Source organism: Rhamphochromis sp. 'chilingali' (assembly GCF_963969265.1).
Source record: "Rhamphochromis sp. 'chilingali' genome assembly, chromosome: 1".
NCBI lineage: Eukaryota > Metazoa > Chordata > Actinopteri > Cichliformes > Cichlidae > Rhamphochromis > Rhamphochromis sp. 'chilingali'.
In genome coordinates this window covers 46,199,858-46,221,130 of record NC_137929.1, presented here as the reverse complement: position 1 = coordinate 46,221,130, position 21,273 = coordinate 46,199,858, and the positions used below count along the sequence as shown (strand labels likewise).

At 38.9% G+C, this 21,273-nt stretch overlaps 1 protein-coding gene across 2 annotated transcripts; it reads right to left on the bottom strand.

The window, feature by feature from the left end:
* Positions 1-9: 9 nt before the first annotated feature.
* LOC308406735 (E3 ubiquitin-protein ligase TRIM21-like) lies at positions 10-21,021 on the bottom strand. Of its 2 annotated transcripts, none has more exons than XM_080897928.1 (15): positions 20,650-21,021; positions 12,934-13,078; positions 12,536-12,770; positions 11,700-11,923; positions 11,516-11,620; positions 10,655-10,750; positions 8,531-8,764; positions 7,553-7,700; positions 5,961-6,008; positions 5,709-5,735; positions 5,559-5,623; positions 5,283-5,393; positions 4,940-5,058; positions 639-735; positions 10-465 (listed from the first exon to the last, which is right to left on the bottom strand). In XM_080897928.1, exons 2-15 carry the CDS (start codon positions 13,072-13,074, stop codon positions 313-315), a joined length of 1,803 nt encoding a protein of 600 aa, XP_080754054.1. In that variant the 5' UTR covers positions 13,075-13,078; positions 20,650-21,021; the 3' UTR covers positions 10-312. The 2 variants fall into 2 exon arrangements, with proteins under 2 accessions (XP_080754054.1, XP_080754053.1); XM_080897927.1 differs by lacking the exon at positions 20,650-21,021 and adding an exon at positions 16,519-16,676.
* Between the last annotated feature and the right edge of the window lie 252 nt (positions 21,022-21,273).

Sequence of the window (21,273 nt, the reverse complement as noted above, 5' to 3'; positions counted from 1 at the left end):
GGTAAAGCATGTTAGCTACCACTCACCGCTTGTTTGCAGGCTTTATTAAATGGAAAACTTCCACAATACATCCAAATGTAAGATATTTGTTTAATAGATTATCAGTTTCAAAATACATAAAAACATTTAACCTGTATGCATAAACTATTCAGTCTGACAACTGCGAGGTTTAAATCAATAGGGAATATTTATAGATATATACACAATTGGGGGAAAAACTGACTAAGCTTATATGTATGGAGAGCACATAAGTGCAAAGGCAGGAAAATAAAACTGAGAGGAAGAAATACAATATTATGCAACTTTTAGGTGTCACTCGGTCATCTTCACTGGCGTGATGATCAGTGGTAAATCGTTCCTTCCTGACTTGTTGGTGCAGGGGCTGAAGAAAGGGTAGAGGGTCTCATTGAAAATGTCATTAAAAGTATAGATGTGCATCTTAGCATCAACATTGTAGAAAGACACCTGCAAAGAAGAGAAACACACCTAAAGTAAAATTACATAAACAAGACAATAGTGAAAATATCTATATTTATAATATTTATCTATATGTAGCTAAATAAGTTTAAATTAAAGGGGGACTCAATTTGCCCATTCTTTATGAGACAGGTAAATTCCAATCATGTACACCTGCGCACCTGTCCATTTTCAAAGTCCACAAATATCCCGATCTTATGAAGTACAAGGTTCACTGGGACATCTGTGTAGGGTTGAGAACGAAAGCCAAACTTATTCCTGTGGGGAGAAATGACAAAGGGAAAGGAAATTAAAGATGAAAAATTTCTTCTAACATCAGTAGGTCTGATTTCATTTTAATCTGCATTATTGCAAAAGCATGGCATTTTCATGCATTTTTAAGGAACTTAAAAAAGTAAGACAACTATCAGGTAAAAGGGAAAAATTAAACAACTGAAAACATTCTTTGTGGGGGATTGCTAAAAAGACCAGCTTTTAAATCCAACATTTACATGTCATTGCTTTATTTTTACATTCAGCAAATGCTGGGAAACAGCATCAATCTGGAGTGTTTCTGTCCTTTTCATTAATACAAGTACAATGTTATGTCTCACAGTTCTGTTTGGTCTTCATCCTCTGCTAATTGAATTTTCTGTCTCATTATTGGCTAAATGTGAATGTATGCAAAGACGACACAAGAGTTCCCGTAGCTCTTCTGGGAGCTAGAGTCAACTAGAAAATGTCTTCTTGAGTGAGTCCTCTATGAAGAGGAGCCTTTCCTTGTTGTCAGTGGTCGCGGCTGCTACAGAGTGCTGGCAGCCTCATTTCCCTCGGCCTTAAAACTGCAAGGCGGCCATGCTGCAACGCCAAAACACTGATGGTAAAATCACAGTGATCCCACCCACCATCAATGCGTCGGTTGCCCCCGGGAAAATCGTGGGGGTCACGGGAGATCCCGTCGGAACTATCGTCTGGATACCAAAGCTCCTAATAGCCAGGAGAATGTGATCCATTTCTTCAGTGAGTGAGCGGTAATCCTGCTAGGCCAGAGACAGGGAGTTGGCGAGGCCAGCTTGCACTGGAGCCAGCAACTGTTGGAGGAATATGTAAGTGAAGATGAATCCGTCATCATCCATTCCTAGCAAGGATAGCATACTTTCCATGAGCTTGAGAGGCCATCATCCAGGCCAGAGAGAGAGAGAGGAGTTTCTCAGCCCACTCTTCAACAGAGAGGGGGTAGCGAATGAGTGGTGTCATTCCCTTGGGTGGGGGGGATCCCGGAGGAAGGTCATCACATGACCCTCAGCAGATCGAGTAAGGCCACCACATGATGGTATTTCGTTTCGTTGGCTGAAACAGCCAAAAAAAAGAAAACTCAGCTTCAACGTGCACAAACCATGAAGGAGGTGGTGAAGCCAAAAATCCGGCAGCTTAAAAGCCACAGCAAAAGTTGAAACATACAGCTCAGCTATCACTTCCAAAATAAGTGAAGACAGAAAACCAAACAGCCATGGTGTTTGTAGGGTTACTGAAGTAGGGTTAACATGGTGGCTAGCTACACTGCTATCGTTAGCATATATAAACACTGTGAAGCTGGACGCCGAACGCTAACTTTTTTCCACTTGATAAAAGTTAACGTGAGGGTTCCCGAAGGTTCGGGACAAATGCAATCGCATGGCAAGATGCTGTAAACAGACCAAACTTTAGTCAGGAGAACAACTGAGATAATCCATCTACAGTACGAGGTTAGTCACTGCTGCATGGGCTGGTGTAGCCCAGTGGAATTGAGGTTCCACAGTTCTTCTTTTTCCTGTTCTGTCTAATCTATTTTTATAATTCTATATTTTATAATTCACTATAGTTTATTTGCTCTTCTTTGCCAAACCTATTCTCTATTGTCTCAAATCTGTCTATCAAATTTATTTTGCCATCCTTTCACCTTATTGGCTTAAACCATACATTCTTGCATGTGATTGGTTAGGAGAAGTAGATCCTGCCTCCTCATGCTTACTGAAGGACATTCCAAGTGCAGTGTAGATGAGGCTACAGTGAAAGGCTAAAACAAACAATCCCTGATTAATGAGGAAAAATACTTTCTGTAGTGGAAAAAAATAACAGCCTGTAACCAGTATTTGGTTCAGGAGGAGCAGAACGGAATCACCTAGAAAACCGGAGGTTGTTTATACGGAAATTATAGTACTTCCGACCGTCTTGATGAGTGTTGTAAAAGTTAGCATTGCTAGCTGATGTAGCGAGCATGGTGCCTTCTTCCCAAGTCTATCGGTGTGTGGGTAAGTTGGGTAGGCACTGATGAAGTTTTCAAAACAGTGTTTGGAGGATTAATATTAAATAATATTAATAAAAATTATTAATAAAAATTTGTTTTATGTCCAAGTTAACCATGTGATAGTCCTGCCTAAGCCAATGCTCTTTATTCCACTTTTATTCCTCTTTATTTGCATGCAAATGTTACTGCTGCTGCTGCAGGCAATGTGTAAAATGTGATTGAAGTCCCTTAGCTGGATATGGAGTATTACACAAATATTCTCCCCTGGCTTCTTCCCACAGTCCAAAGACATGCAGTTAGTGGGGATAGGTTAATTGATCAATTTAAATTACCCGTAGGCGTGAATGTGGGTGTCTGTCTCTGTGTGTTAGCCCTACAACAAACTGGCGACCTGTCCAGGGTGTCCCCCGCCTCTCGCCCTATGACAGCTGGGATAGGCTCCAGCGCCTATCCCATATAAAAATATGGTTTTGTACATGGAAAATTTGTTTAGAAATAAATGCTGATTAAAACTATATTGTAAGGTGAGTACAAGTCAGAAAAACTTGATAACTTTCTAGTTAAAGATAATGAGACTCCATAAAAAATAATTAAGACTTAATCAGTTCTTTCATTTCCAAAAAGAAAAGTCCACTGTTATGTGTTTTTCAGTGCTATACTATTTTATTAGTTCAATGGTTTATTTTCATTTTGTATAAGGATTGAAATGATGCAATGTCCATATGGTTAACATACTTGAATACACAAATATGTGTGTGAGCTCAATTCCAAAGCTGTATGTAATAAAGGTTTTTATTGTCATGCAGACTGGGTTTTTTTCCCCCTTCCATCCCATTTGTGGTTGTTCATGGATTTCAGATGTTGGAACTCTCCTCTGAGAGGAGATGTCGAACCATCCCAGGCCCTAGAATTTGTCTGCCGCAATGATCGTCCTTAGTTGATTTGAAGATTCGCGGTTTGGTAGAACACGCCCAGACCACATAACAGTGCTGACAGTAGAAAAAGACCTGAGGGTGCACCCACTAAATCTTCTTTTCTGATTTTTTTTTCTCATCTTCTTCTCCAAGAAAAAGCGAGCTTGACTTGACTTATTCTTCTGACTCTTGACTTGAGACTTTGTATCACTGACACCCATGTGGAGACTCAGAGACCCTTAACAGTAATTTTATGACTGAGATTGTTTAGGTTATAAATTGTTTTGCCAGCTATAGTTGTGTCTATGTTGCAGTGCTATCATTTGTGGGATAATACAGCGTTCTCCTCAACTCACCTGCCTCCTGTAAACCATTCTCCCTTTAACACTACCTCACAAACCTAGAACTGGTCCACCAGAGGGTACATAGAAGCTCTGGTTAAACTGGGCTATAGTTACATTGTAAGGTTTTCAAACTGAGCTTTAAAATGAACAGTGATAGTAAAAACTGAGAGAGGCTAACAGTGATCACTGGCTGTTTTTAGGGGGCTGTTCAGATTAAATAGAACAAGATACAAAGCATTAAAACATGTTAAAAACACAACAGCCTTAATAAACGCAAAGTAGTTTGGACCCAGAAGCAGGATTCATCAGGTCATCATTTAAAGATTGGATATACCACCTACTGTGAATGTTTTAATGGAGTACAGTTGTTATTATTGTCACGTGTCACAGCCAGTTTATGACCGTTAAAATAAATAAAATTCATATAAGAAATAAAATTGCCTTGTGTAAACTGTATATGGTGTTAAATAGGTCTATACTACAGTACTGCGCTGGACAATATGTTGCGGTCATAATTAAATGGAAGTGACTAAGTGACGATTTATCCACAAATACTGTTTAGCTTCTCTCAGACCTATATTGAAACTAAAAATATATATACAGACTGCAAATGGAGACCATTCACCTTCAAAGTGGAAGTTGTACCATATGAAACATGTTGACTGTAGCTCTGAGGTACAACTTTTACTTTGAAGGTGAACCTTCTCCCTTTCCAGTTTGTGTCACACCATAATGTTGTATTACCACAAGTAGTTAACCACATACTTGCAGAAACACATGAAAATCTGCAAGCAATTGTGGCAATCTTCTAGCAACCAAAGTGACAACAAGCAGCATGCTTCTGGGAACCACCGCCAACCATTTGGGAAATAAGCATTTTTCCTTCAGCTACAACGGCCAATAATTTGGAGAACTCTTCAACAATGTGTTTAACTCACTTGTCTCTTAAACTGAGGAACCAGAATCCATTGTCTGGGGTGTATTCAATCTTCCCCTTCCTGCTGACGGAATACTTGACCACACCCAGGTCCCAGTCAGTCTTCCCTGTCACGTCCACCTTTTCAAACCAAACAAACCACAATCCTTCACTCAAATAGTGAAACGCATGTAAGTCTGAAGAAGCCAAGATGTTTGGCCAACATTTGTTTATTTAGCACACAATTGTATCTTGTAATGAAAGCAGTATGGAATCAAGTTTAATCAACAATAAAGAACTGAATTATAATATATGAGCAATGATTTTCAAGACTTTTGACTCTTGGAAAGGGCAAACCCTCATACCTCCCAATAATGTTTTCCAGAAGAGATTGGCTCCCTCCCTATAACACAGACAACTTTTTCAAACCTCTCTGGGTTGTCTGGCACCAGTTGGTGTCGATCTCCACACCTCACCTGCAGAAATATACAATTTATAATTGCAGCTCATTTCATGGAGATTTTACATCTTCTTTTTCTACTGTTCTCTATTTATGCTAAAAGAGAGGCTCCGAGACAAGAGGACACAGGAAGTCATTTCAGCATGATTGTAATGGTCTAGTAACTGAACAGGAGCCTCACACTTTTCAGGTCTGATGACAGCACCAGTCTTGGATGGGCGGTACTGGAGTCCAGAGTTACATCCACTGTGTTGAAAGAAGATGTAAAGAACTTCATTTTCTGTTGGTAATTCTGCTTTCATTAATTTTAGCTTGGATGAATGTCACTTACGTGCATATTCGTGTATTCCCTTTATCCCTGCAGACAAACAAAATTATATATATATATATATATATATATATATATATATATATATATATATATATATATATATATATATTATTAACAAAATACAGTGCTGCTGTTAAAACTCACCAGATACATTTGGATCTTAATTATCAACAAGGTTAAAGTGGATGAAGTTGTATACAGTGTAACCGTTAAAAGAGCACTTGTTAAGGTGGAGAGGACATGTACACTCACTGGGCTGTGATCGAGAAGGACTGGGATCCAGTGTTTGTGCAGGAAAACCTGAACAGAAACAAGACAACAGGTGTAAGGAGCTAACATGAACCTACCTTACTGTTTGGTCTGGTAATCCAGCAGAAATAGAAGTAACAGCTAATACAAACCTGCACCACCGGGGGGGGGGGGGGGGGGGTATTTCATTGCTTAATGATTGTATCTGTAGTACTGTCTGGCTTGAACACTTAAAAATACTTTAAAAAATTCCTCTAGTGGCAATTTATAGCCTGCTCCAGAAAGACAGTCATTGGTAGTTTAATGGTTTCTCCCAAGAACTTTATGGTGTGTGAATATATTTTATAATTCATCCATCTGAAAACTTATAAGGCTTAGAGTTGAGGGCATACTCTTGAGAGGGCTGCTAGGCCTAAACTTCTGTGTTGATGAGGAATTATTGGACAAATAACAGGTTTATTGTGTTTATTGACTAGACATGCAAAGCACAGTGCATGGGCACCCATTGGGGCATGCTCATGCCACAGTGTAATGTGCATTTGTGCAATGAAGAGACAGGGAATCACAGGAAGTAGTGACATATAGTACACAAGAAGACCATGAATAGCCAATAAAAAACAATTGCATAGTACATGCAAATTAGTGAAAAAGCTCAATACAGGTTTTGGAGCCATTTGCTGAATCTCCATGCTGCTTTCTACGTGAAAGATCTCTTAAAGTAGAGTTTTTTTCACTTGCGTGTTTTTAATAAGATTATCTGACTGATTATCTTCTAGCTGGTGCCTTTTGGGTCATCACAGCGGATCATCTGCCACCACCTCACCCTACCCCTAGCATTCTCTTCTATTATACTCACACTAACCAACTTCACTACATCCATGAATCTTCTCTTAGGGGATATTCTTCCTCATCCCTATCAGCTTCATCTTCAATATCCTTTATTCAGTAAACCCACCATCCACCCACCTCCTCTTCAAATGTGCAAACTATCTCAGCCTTGCCTCTCTGGGCTTGTCTAGATCCTAGATTGTAGATTGCACTTAATCTACTCATTTTTAATTCTGTTCATGCCCAATAAAAATCTTAACATCTTCAATTACCCCTGACACTTGTCTTCACCCACTTCACCCTACCTGCACTCTCTTCCACACCTCTCTTGTCCAATGTCTGTTGAATATACCCCGATGTGTGGTATGGGTCATAAAAAGTTTGTGTCTGCATTTTGGTGATCAGAATTATAGTATTCTATTGTTCTCCTACTTAGCACTAATTAACATATGGGTATCTGTGCATTACACTGGTACAGTTTATGGATGCAGCTTATTACCCAGACCAGCATTAGCTGAGTATTTAGCATTTCACTTGCAGCTACAGAAAAACACAAAAGCATCAGCCAAGAAATTTATTTAAAGTTTCTTTTTTATATAACAGCCAGAGTCTGTTATCTATCGCCTAAATGTGTTTTGAGAGTTGTTGGGTTTTTTTGCTCCGTATGTTGAGTCTGAACTAATTAAAAATTCCCTGTTCTCGCAGATTTTGTGTCTTCTTTGTATATTATATGTGTAAACCAGCTGAATGCTTTTCATTACACTGACCTTTTTCTGTGATATTCTTCAGCTCTTTGGCAAACTTCTCCACCTGAGCTAATATAGACATGTAAATGGACTCTGTCCCCAGGTCAGAATTCACCGACACTTTGTACCAGTCTTTGGTAGGTGGAGGGCTGGACAGAATTGGGAACGTCTAGGGAGCAGGTGGAAAGAAATGTTAGAAATTTTTTCCTGTCAGTATTTACCAAAATGCCAACTCTTCCTACAGGATCAGGAGTTGAGCATCAAAGCTTATCAGACATTAAGTCACCGTCACGTTGCCAAGCAACCACCTAATAATAGACTAAAATGTTCCTTACACAACAAACGGGCACTTATGTGCTCTTATAAAAGCTTACAAAAGCTTTGTGTCACTCATTTGATGTCAGTGACATATAATTTGGCAAATATTGAATATAATCATTTTTGAAATCTCCAATCTGTGAAGTGTACATTACATCTCTTTTCACCCTAACTTATCAAGTCAAGTTTACTTTATTTAGAAACTATATGAGTAGTTTAATGTTTGCTTCAGTAAAAGTATAAATATACTTAAGGTAATAGGATTTCAATCCACGTGAATTTGACCTTAAACAGATTGTTGTCACATGCATGTTATGTATATGTATAGGTAAACCAAAAGCCATACAAGTATACACCCATATAGTATATCTTTTACTATATTCTAGATAAACAAATCATGCATATTAATTTTTCATTATATACTTAATGGGCCTGGCCAGTGTCTGACCAATGAGTGCATTAGTATGCCTTAATGATACATGCAAATGCATTTTGATGTATAAGAACATTTTGTCAGTTCTGTGGTTATCTGCTATTTATTTGTATAAATAACATTTACCACCTCTACTTTTTTACTTTCCTCAGTCTGATTCAGTATGTCAGTTTGCCAACAGCACAAAACAAATAGTATTGGAACATGGGCGTGTACTAGCATCTTCACATTCATCCTTAAATTCTCACTTTCACACAGTATAAATGATCATCTGATTGGGCAAGCTTGGAAAGCTCGCTTTGTCTCTTCTTTAGTTGTTCGATCTCCTGTTCCAGCTGCCTTGTCATGGATTCAGCATGGCGCTGTGCCACCTTCCGGCTGATCTCCATCGCCTCCACCAGCTCTGCCTGGGAACGTTCAATGAAACAAACCAAACTCGAGAATAGAGAAACGCTGCCCGCCGTCTCTCGGTCCACTGCCAGCTGGAAAGTTAGACAGAGTGATATGAGATACATGATTGTTTAATTTGTTTTGGTTTAAAATATATATTAATCTCCCCTGTAAATAAAAATTCTCACATCACATGGAAATATGCAGCATCTGTGAATTGCAGCTCAGATTTCAAACGTAAGGAACCTAAATTTTGCTACAACTAAAAATCTAAGAACATGTGCAAAATGTCTAGAAATCCTAAAATGCAAGGTAAAAAGTTAGAAACATAAAATCTTTACCAAAGTTTGAATAATGTAATTAAAACTTGAGAGTGTTTCATAAATGATTTTGTTGTTTAGAAAAACATAATGTTGGAAAAATATATATATATTTTTAACTTAAAATGTAATATGTGGATTTGGTAATCAGATATAAATTGTAGATCAGGGAAATACACCTGCACTTTTATGTAAAATTGGCTATAGATATTGTTTAATAAGCTCCCAACATGTAGAAATACATAATTTAAGTTTGAAAAATTCAATTCAATTTTATTTATACAACAACAGTCGCCTCAAGGTGCATTATATTGTAAGGTATTGTTAGGGTCCCTGGGTCGTTGACCCAGTGTTTTGTGTTTTTGGTTCTTTGATTTTGTTATTTCATTATATTCTAGCTTTGCTTTATGGGTTTTAGGATCATTCTTAGTTTAGGTTCTCTGGGTGGGGTTGGTTAGAGCTTTAGTGTTCTGGTTTTCTGTCTGTGTTCCTTAGTTGCTGTCTCCCCTGTCTGCTGTATCCCCACATCCAGTCAGTGTCTGTGTCTGTCCTGGTCCCACGTCTCTGTTCCCTCTGTTGTAGTGCTTGCATGTGAGTCTGTGTCTTTTGTTCAGTCTGTGTTTTGGGTTTCCTGTTTTACTTTGAAAGTCCATGTCTCATGTTAATGTGTTTGGTTTTGCTTCTCCTTTGTCTTGTTAGGCCTGATTTGCCCCAGCTGTGTTTCCCTCCTGTTGCCCATTCCCTGATTGCTCCCTCTATGTATTTAAGCCCTGTGTTTCAGTTTGTCAGTGTCGCTATCTACCGTTTATTTTGCTGTGTGTTTTGTCAGTCCACCGGTGTTAGTTTATTTGATTTTTTCCCAGTTATGTTATGTTTGAGTTCAGCATTAAAGCTGTTTTGGTTTAAGTTTGTCTCTGGAGTCTGCACCTTGGGTCCTATTCCTGTCCGCACACAGCCGTCACACAACAGGTATACCCTACAATATTACACAGAAAAACCCCAATAATTATATGACCCCCTATGAGCAAGCACTTTGGCAACAGTGGGAAGGAAAAACTCCCTTTTAACAGGATGAAACCTCTGGCAGAACCAGGGTCAGGGAAGGGCAGCCATCAGGTGCGAACATAAAAAGGGAAATTGAAATAGAAATTGTTTAACACCGCGGTCCCCAATCCCCAGGCCACGACCAGTACTGGTCCATGAGTCATTTGGTACGGGCCGCGGGAGTTGAGGCTGTGAAATTTATGGTATTCAGGGTTTTTATCATTAACTCGGTTTCCCTGGGTCTTTTCCCATGTTGTAGTTGTGAGTCTTATATTGAAAGAAATGTTACCATAGTGACCAGAGAGCATTAAGGGGCAGAAAGGAGGATGTTTACTCTCAATGTTGTTGGCGCATTTCAGGAGGACGCTGCTAATAAAGTTACACAAATACACACTGAATTCGCTAAATAGCACAGTTTTTGTCTTGGTCGTATAATTTTATTTTTTTGCATTGATCCTTGACACCTTAAAGGCCGGTCCGTGAAAATATTGTGTGACGTTAAACCAGTGCAAAAAAGGTTGGGGACTGCTGGTTTAACAAAAACCTTGAAGTGGTATGAGGATTTACAGGTTTTACCATGCACCTGTGGTCTTACACAAGAATGTGTTTGTGTTTTACCTCCAGCTCTGTCACTGACATATTTATCTCTTCGATCTTGTTGATTCTCTCGATAATCATGTCCTGGATTGTCCGCTCTGACACAGTCAGCAGTGTCTAAAATACACAAACATTCATGTTACACAGTACTGACTTCACTTGACCTTCAGCCTATTGGTGTTCTGAAACAGACGTGGGGAACAAGGGTGGATCTGTTTGTGATAATGTATGTCAGACAGTAGTCAATGAGCATATCTTACAAAATACCTCCTTCTGGAAACAAATAATCACTACATAACTTCATATTATATGCAGCATGACCTGAAACCAAATGTTTAAAAATGATATATTGAATAGAAACAGTGTAGAGCAAGGGTAAGCAACTCCAGGCCTCGAGGGCCGGTGTCCTGCAGGTTTTAGATCTCACCCTGGTTCAACACACATGAATCAAATGATTAGTTCATTACCAGGCCTCTAGAGAACTTCAAGACATGTTGAGGAGGTAATTTAACCAATTAAATTAGATGTGTTGGATCAAGGACAGATCTAAAACCTGCAGGACACTGAGGCCTGGAGTTGCCCACCCCTGCTGTCGAGGAACATAGATTCTATGTATTTGACTCATTTTCTGTTATCAAACTGCTCCACTGTCTAAGAATTTAGGCTCAGATGTTAAATCATTTTTAACAGATTTTTTTTAAAAATGGTCTAGTTCGTTCATGCCAGAACTTCATACTATCACATGTCAGTTATCACCTGCTTTTTAGCAATTCTTTGTTACTCCAATAAAAAACATTATTCTGTTTTTTTTTAACATGGAAACTTCCCTAACCTAATCCATCTGTCCTTTGTATCTATCTTTTTCTGTTTTAATTTTCAAACCTTGGTTTCCATCCATTCGGTTTCAACGGTCACTGTGTCATGGTCTGGATGATCCTCCATCTCGCATTCAGGACAAATGCACACCTGGTCACTCCTACAGAAAATCTGAAGCCCATTGCATATGATTTTTATTTGGTCTTCTTTAAGGACTTCATTCAACAGGTGCAGAAGGTGAACGTTTTACCAATATTGGCCTGTTGTGGATCTCACAAAGAGGGACATTGTGGCTCATCTCAGTCCCACTCAGCGTGTACCTCCTCCTGTGGTCGGTATGTGGTCGGTGGGAAACCTTAGGACCTGCCACATAGGTTTCATTCAATGCATCACTGAAACTGTGGTTTGGCACTGAGGATGCTCTTGAGTCCTTGACTGGAGGAAAGGACGTTGAGATTGAGTCACTTTCCAAGCCTGAAGATGAAAAAAATATCAGGGATTTTCAGGTTAGTCAGTCGCTTTAGTGAAAAGTCAAATATCTATTTGGATACACAATGCTGACATTTTGTAGAGCCATTCATTGACCCTAGATCTTTGTTCAAGTACAGTTGTGGTCAGAGGTTTACATACACTCATCATGGGCATGAATCACATGTTAACATTCTGCTAATCATGATTTCTTTGAACTGCTGTTTTTTTCTGGGTGGAATAATTATTCAGCATTCATCTTTCGTAATCCACAAAAGGTGAAAGTACACATTCAATTTAATTAAATGTAATTCAATTCAATTCAGATTTATTCATACAGAGCCAATTCGGAACAACAGTCGCCTCAAGGTGCTTTATATTGTAAGGTAGTTACTGTTTGGCAACAGTGGGAAGGAAAAACTCCCTTGTAACAGGAAGAAACCTCTGTCAGTAGTCTTGTATAAGTTTGCTGTTGTGCAACATAATTATGACAGGACAGTCATTTACCAAGTACTCTGAATTGCCTACTCTGAAATCTGAGAACTCCTCCAGATTGTACTTGAGCTTTGAAAAGTACTCTATAAATTATTACAGACGGAAACACAGAAGTTTTCTTACTCCGAGAAAAGGTCTGGTGAGTCTTTCGCACAGGGTGACACAGCTTTTTCTTCAGTTCATCAAATAAATGGCTTGACGGGCTTCCATGCCCTCCAGTTCCCTTTCTTCCACTCTTATTCTTTACTACTCCATTTTTCATAGATTTATACTGGTCAGTGATCTCTCGTAGTGTTCTGTTAATCTGGAGGTCTGGTCGCTTTTCAAAGCTCTTTTTACACAGAGGACACTTGAAAACCTGGAAGGAAAGATGGAAATAAGATATAAGTAAAGATGGAAACAATAGAAACAAAAAGGACATCAGCAGGAATGACGAAAATATGTTAAATAACTTCTCTGAACGTCAACAGAAAGTAAGGGAATGAAAAAGCTGAAAATGAAGGAAATCAAAAAAATAAGACCTTAGCTCCATTCCAGTATTTGGTGATGCATTGCATGCAGAAGCTATGTCCACATGGTGTGGATGCAGGGTTGGTGAATACATCAAGGCATATGGAGCACTGGAACTGTTCTTCACATAAAAAACTGTCATATAGAGACATCTTTCTGGAAGCAAAAGAGAGATGCAAACAATCTTTAGGAGAGTTTCAACATATGGATGATAACATTTGTGATTTTAAGCAACATAAACCACATAACTAATTTGGTTTATGTTGGTTTGGTTTATTTCAGTGACTAAGCAGTCACTGGAGAAGGTTACAGCTTCTCCAGTGTGATGATTTGGCAAATTTACTGCTGTATGCTCTCAATCGTATTGGTGGCATAAATAATAAAGGATGGGATAATGGTGCACCTTACATGGTATTTCATCTGGCTGTTCACACAAGTAAACTTGATGCACTTCGTCAAAGGTTTCACTTGTCTTTTACACAAAAGGTGTCCTTTGGCATTTGTACTCTGACAAACCACGTCAAGGCATGTCAGAGGAACAGATCTGTCACTCCCAGCTGTCACTTGTATTTCAACTTTGGAATAAAAAACTGCTGGATTATAGTAAAATCATAAAAGCTGATCAAATGTAGCTCCCGATCCTTTAATCCAATTTAACCGAGGTATTGCTTACAGTGTAGTGAAATAAAACCTTCACAGACTGTCATGTGCGTAAACAGAAAAACATCAATTCTGACGGAGTATACTGCCCCCTACTGGCTCAAGTATTTGTTATTCCCCAGCTTTAAGCTTTAATTCCTCTCTTCACTCAAAACATGTTAAACTAAAGCCTTCTAAATATCCAGCTGTCAAGTTTTTTTCTACATGTGTCACTTTCTGATTGAATATGTAATTGTGTGTGTGATACTTTTACTATCACACTTGACCTTTGAAACACTTTTGCTCATAATCAAGCTCATCATGTTATCTGAGGTGATAACCTTCCGTCTCAGGTAGCTGCTGGGAGGACTTCTCACTAACCACTGATAACAACTTCATTAAGACTTTCTTCAGAGAACAACTGAGGCTTCTGTAACGTAGCTTTTGTCCCGCAACTGTGCTCAGTCCCTGAAAACACAAAATTGTCTTATTGTGTCATATGCTCTGATCAGCGTGTCGGGTTGAATTTATCACTAGGTGATGCTAGTTGTACTTTGGGTGTTTGGTGTGTTTTAATGTGAGTGCTGTTTGACTTTTTTAAACAAGTGAAACCCAAGAGAGGAGCAAAGAGTCATGAAGCAGTTATCTAACAAGCTATTTATTTATTATGAGAATCAATGCATAGAAGTCATGTTTAAATTTAGTGTATCAAATGTCTAGCAACAAAATAACAGGGTTAAGATGGTAAATGGCCTGTATTTATATAGCGCTTTACTAGTCCCTAAGGACCCCAAAGCGCTTTACATATCCAGCCATCCACCCATTCACACACACATTCACACACTGCTGATGGCAGCTACATTGTAGCCACAGCCACCCTGGGGCGCACTGACAGAGGCGAGGCTGCCGGACACTGGCGCCACCGGGCCCTCTGACCACCACCAGTAGGCAACGGGTGAAGTGTCTTGCCCAAGGACACAACGACCGAGACTGTCCAAGCCAGGGCTCGAACTGGTAACCTTCCGATTACAAGGCGAACTCCCTCACACATATCTCTCTTTGATGACTAAAATCTGAACAGTATGGTCAGAAGATTTCAGGAATGAAGTTGATCGAGATTTTGTTCAGAACCCACAGGTACAGGTTTATCTTTATACAGGTAACATTTGAGCAGACTCATGTTGGGCAACACATTTCACAAATACTTCTGAAAGTTGATTTTCACGGGAAGCCATGCATAATTCTGTCTCATGTGTAAACTTCTCATGCTAGCCTATCCTGTTTCAGAGTTTTATGGGGCTGGACAGTATTGTTATTGTTCTGCAGTTAAATCCCAGGATGGTTCATCTGTCTGTCCCACAGCTACTACATGCAGGTCAGGTATTTGTTTTGTGAGGGAGGGAAATACATGCACAAGTGTGAAATCCTGCAGGTTAAAGAGAGCTAGTTATTTGTCAAAAGAAACTAGTACCATTGTCAAATATTCGATTTTTTTGCTTGAGTCATCAACCATGAGTTGAATCGTGCTCAATTCATGAGCATTGAGATAATGATTTACTACTAGAAATTGTTATATGAGCAAGGAAAGATGCAGATTACAGGCTCCATTTAGGACAAAAATCAAAAGCTTAAAAAAATCCTCTTAGCACGTTTCCTAGATAAACATATAACTAACTTTCCTAATTTTGGCATTAAAACATTTGTCAGGGGTTCTTATGGAAGAGGGAACAAAAGAGGAATTATATCCAAAATTAAAAAACAGTGTGTTCATCATCTTGGTTTGCAGCCAAGAGATGATTACAAAGCACAATTATCATGATTATGCTCAATCTTTAACTTCCATTAAGAAGGTCATACCCACAAAGCACAAAGTAGCTGAAGTAAACAACATTACAGCCATAATATGACTCAGCTAAAATTCTAAAATCCACAGAATAAACCACTAAAGTGCCCACAAATATGTGGAGCATGTTTGGTGTTCTGGTAGCTGCAAAACCATTGCAAAATGTTATCTCACTGCTTGAAAATTATCCTTGGAGATGGGATGGTTGGGGTTTGGAGATCTAATAATTCTTCAACTTTTCTGTGGTTTATATGATCCAAATCCAAATCGAATTTATTTATAAACTACATTTAAAAACAGAAAGTTTGCCCAAAGTGCTGTACAGAAAAACAAAAACAAGACAAAAAACAAACGATAAGACCACTCACATTCAAACACGTACATAAAATAAAACAAAGACACATCAACATCAACTCACACCGGTCCAAAAAAGAAGTGTGTCCAAAAGAGACTTAAAAACTGCCTATTATTTACAGGCAATGCATTCCAAAGTTTGGGAACCACAATTGAAAAAGCTTCTTCTCCTCTAAGCTTCAGCCTAGTTTTTGGGACAACCAAAGGCAGCTGATCTGTGGGCCTGCGAGGGAAGTACATCAGAATAGTATGGAGAAGCAAGACCATTTAAGCATTTATAAGTCAACATTAGGACTTTGAAATTAATTCTATGATAAACAGGAAGCCAGTTAAAGGAGGGAATGAAAGGTGAGATATTTCCATGCCTGTGTGCCAGTTAAGAGACTGGCAGCAGCATTTTGTACAAGCTGAAGATGTGAGAGGGATGCTTGGCTGACTCCAGCATAAAGTGCATTGCAATAGTCAAGCCGAGTTGAGATAAGGCATGTATTATTTTCTCAAAGTCATGCCCTGACAAAATTGGCTTAAGCTTTGCCTTAATTGGAAAAAGCTTTTTTGCAACTCAGAACTGATTTGTTTACTAAATTTAAAATCCAAATCCATTATGGCTCCAAGATTCGTTACATGCTGTTTGATGAGTGACCCAAACTATTACATTTTACTCCTAAATCTCACTAATCAACATATGCCAGAAAAACAACAAGCACAGCCTCGTATTACAAGAAATACACAAAATAATAACTAAAGGAAAATGTGATACCTTAATGCAGGTAAGGTGGACAGCACAGAAATCCAGAGATGTCCCACCTTGGCCGCTCACACTCTCAATTATGAGGTGTCTCGGTGTGTGTACGTGCATAAGTAGTGTGTTCGAGAAAGTACAGCCACGCCCTCTCATAGTTCTCTGTAAATGTGGCAGGACTGGTTAAGATAGTGAAAAAAGAAAAACTAGGTCAGAGGACGTCAGATCTTATCACTGCATATGTTTATAGTAACACTCCTTTTATTAAGCATCAATGAAAATAGCCGCACATAGATCAGCCTGTGAGACTGTATCACATATCATAAGTATTATGAATTACTGATTATAAGTAAAGCAAATTTGTGATATAGGATTATTTTGAGATTTTGTGATATAGGGTGTGTTCTTTGTTTTTTGCCATTGTGTGTGATAGAACCGCTCTGAGCGTTAAATCTGGCCTTTATCAGATGTAAGGTCCTCATCTGGTGCACATCTGAGCTGTTCTCAGCATGCTTGCTATTTTAAGATCACTCCACAGAAATCATCTTGCAATGGCTGCTGGATCTCCTTGAGGGTGTCAAAATGGTGATCCTTTACCAGAGGTGTGATTATGTTTTGTATAACTCTTTTAAAATGGATTAAGATCTATAAACGTCAGCATAATTTTTAAGTGTTGCACATGACCAGTACATTTTCATATCATTTGGTTGTGCTAAAACACTACACTACAGCAGGCTGTTTAATCATCCTCTCCATTAAGAATATTTTGTTGTTGAGGTTTTTAAGGCAAGTAACTTCTAACCATGTCACATTAGCTTAATACTACTACTACCACCACCACCACCAACAACAACAACAACAACAACGATGATGATGATGATAACACATTTTTATATATAGGTGCCTTTCAAAACCTCAAGGTCACCTGAGATTAGTACAGCAATTTAAAAAAAATACACAACTAAATGAGAAACTAGTAAAATCAGATAACAAAAGCATAAAATATGTTCAAAATAAAAGGAGACTAAGGCCAGTTGTCCACTATTTTTGGTGTGTGACTATTATGGTGAGAATGTCGGATAAAGCAACTAAGGCACCAGTTACATTTTTTTGAGTAAACTTATAAAACTCCTAGTGAGGGAGGCTGTCATTTACTTTTCCATTGAATTACGAAATTAATGCAAACTTCAGAGAAACCTCTATGCAGTTCATCATATCACTGTTTTTATGTAATATTTGTAATATTTTGACATTAACAACAACTTCACTGTGCACAGCTCTGGCTGGTCAAGACTCTGTGCTGGAATAAGAATAAAATTAGATCTTCTTATTCTCTCATCCGTCTCTCTGTAGGAGTTATTGCTGTAGAGGAGCCAACTGTGGATGCCTTTCAACTGCTCTGCATGTGCTTTTTGATTCTAGTAATCATTTGTTTGTTTCCAGTTCCTGCATCTGAATCAGTAACATTTCACAAGCTTGTCATTCCTTTCTGCCGAGAAACAATTACACCGAGAGAAAGATAAGTACACTCTGACAGTGTGCACCCAAATAAGATGTTGCGAAACAGTAGTTTTAACCTTCATAACCAATTCCCAGAAAAACAAAACAAACAAGTTTAAATTCAAAAAGCAAAGAAAATGTGTCTTCGTAGCATAATGGTTTGTACATTTTCCTTAAAAGAGGAGGAGCCCTACATTGTTCCCGGGAGGAGGTACAAATCGCTTTTTCAGAACTAAACATGCTGAGGCAAAGGTTAAACATTCCATTATATTTATACAGTACCAAATCACAAGAACAGCTTTCTCAAGGTGCTTTACACTTTAAGGTAAAGTTCCTACACTAATATGTAAAATACTCTCTATTTTAAATTGACAAGTACAGCAAACAATTGACTGAGTCTTCTGTGTGAGAACCACAAAGAAAGACTTAGCAGTGTCAGCCAAGTCACTGAAACTACAGTCCCGTTTAATTCTCTTTTAATTATTTTTTCAGAAAGACTGTTTTTATCAATTCATTTCATTTAAAATTAATTATCATAAAATGATTAGCCTTCTGATACTTTACATGGATTGATGGGCACATATAGCATTAACCCATGTAGGTTGTCAGTAGCTAGATAACACACGACTCAGTACTTTCTAAACTTTGGAATTGTGTATTCAGGTAGATATTCGCAACAAATAAATATAAGAATCAGTCAATACCAAGAAATATTCACAAACAAATACCTTGGAATTGTTTTTGGACTACCTTACATGGATGGATGTGCTTTGATACTCAGAAGTGTTTTTCTTTTCCTTTTCTTTACCGTGAACCATATAGACGATATAACATCAGTTCAGTTTCCAGTATTTAATAATCATCTGTACAATCAGAACTTTCAATCATGGACATTCCACAGTGTCACGTCTTTGTTACTTCTTGGTAAAAAGCATAGCAGTACCAACTGGCAACTGATAACTGAACGCCTACATCGTTAGCATTTTTGCTGAGCTTATTCACTCATTACAAGAATGAACCTGTTGACTCCAAGGTCACTAATGGGGTTATCGGATGAAACAAAGCAGGCCTATATACAAAGCTTTATAAATTTGTGAACTGAAGGTGTAGAGTTTACACATGCTTAATATGTACACTCACTGAGCATTTCATTTGGTACACCCATGTACTTCGTCCTTAGCACAAATCTAATGACTGCAAATGAATGCATTGAGGCACGCGGACATGATCAAGACAACCTGCTGAAGTTCAAACTGAACGTCAGAATGGAGAAATAAGGTGATTTAAGATACTTTGAAAGTGGCATGATTGTTGGGCTGAGGATTTCAAAAGCTGCTGTATTTTAAACACTGTCAGGAACCCTGGGTGGAGCAGGAGGTGGGATTCAGTGTGTTCATGTTTAGTGTTTTCACTGTAAATAAATGCACCAGAGTGATATCCACTAATGTAGTCTCTCCAAACACTCGAGGGCAGGGAAGATCCAGGGAAGGTCTGTATGCGCAGTTATGGGGGGGTGGGCAAGGGAAACACACTAGTGTCCAGACCCAGGACTTTACTAATAGCATAATTCAACAATCCAGCAAATAATGAACCTCAGTCACCACATGAAGTAGTGGCCTCCTGATGAGCTCATCTGGAACAGGCGGTTGATTGGTGCAGACATGCTCTGACAGAGGCGGGAACCCACGATGAGTTCCACCCACAGACAGACAGATAAGCAAGACAAGCATAGAGAAAGAAGAGACACAGAGAGAAAACAAAGACGTGAGCAGGTCGCTCAAGAGGACTGAGGAACAGGATAGGTTCCACTGTGACTCTGAATTTAGGAAACAGAAGGCGAGCAAAAGAGAACGATGAGAGTGAGTTTCTTTTCAAAGATAAGCACAACTCAGCATGTGACATTTTATGATTATAAAATAGATATTTGATCTATGGAGTTTTGACTGAACTTTGTTTTGTCAGCTTGTCTTATACAACATTAAAAGACTTAAGCATTGCAACAAGCTGGTCTGTAAATCTGTGATGACTCTGTGTTTTTTGCTGTATTATGAAAATGTTCTGGGTGAGTGTTACAGCATTAGAAATAATAAGATTAGATCAGTGTTACTCATAAAGCATGAAGCATTTGCAGTAGTTTAATATAGAACTACCTTTTAGCTGTTTCATATGAGTTTAAAACTAATAAAATGAGTGTTTGAGAAAAACAAAAATCATAAAATAGCAGCAAATGCAAGTTACAGTTATCCAGAGCTCAAAGCAGCATTATTACTGTGCTTGTTTTGTTTAATCAAAATTTAAATCTCAAACTTTTTTTAAATAGTTTGAAATTAAAAAGAGACGTTTCAGTATCTGAAGCCATTTTTGGTATTGGCTAAAAAAAACTATTATAGTAGTTTCAGAATATAATGTCTCTTAATTAGAAAACAATCATTTCTACCTCATATAACTGTATATGTGTTGATTGCATCTCATAGTAAAGTTTAAGTTATTTTTCTTTCTGTCTTGTAGTATCATATAGTTTGAGAAAGTAAAGCCTGACTCACTATCTAAAGACAAACCGTTTTTGCTACAACAGCAAAAACATACTGATACATAAGCTTGTCATGAACTGTTTGGTTGTGCCCATCAAATAGGAGTAAAATTACTAACCATTCCTCACCGTCGGTCCCCTGACCGTGGTCGGGAGATGCAAGGGGAGATTCTGTCACGGTCTGGCTGGCAGACCGTGGGGATGTGGGGAAGGAGGACCCAGGCGCGGAGCTCAAAGTTCAAGCAGTGCGTTTATTTACAGAGGGTGATATCAAACAACAATAAATCCCCGTGTTTTTCCCCAGACTCCCGTGTCGTGTCCTCCAAGTGCTCTCTGCTCCCGTGTCTGCACTCCCGGTGCTCGCTGCTCCTTAAGCCTTCCACGCTCCTCCTGCGGGAAACAATAGCGGCAGTAGTCAGGACACTGAACAATGGCAGGCATACACTACACGACCAAAACCTAAACTGGGTAACTAACGTGGAGTCCCAAGCAATGATCCCGCGTCGGTGGGAGCGCCAAGACTCTCTTAAGTAGCTCCCCCGACGAGGCCTGATCAGCAGCAGGTGTGTGGCTTCGGGTGTGGCCAGTCCCCTAGCAGGGCCACACCCTCCAGGCCTGACGCCGCCTATAAACAAGTGCTCAGCCACCCACACACACACACACATATACACAAGCACAGAGAAGGGGACGCAACACCAAAATACACAACAATAACACAGGTCCATGACTGCCCAGGGGTCCTG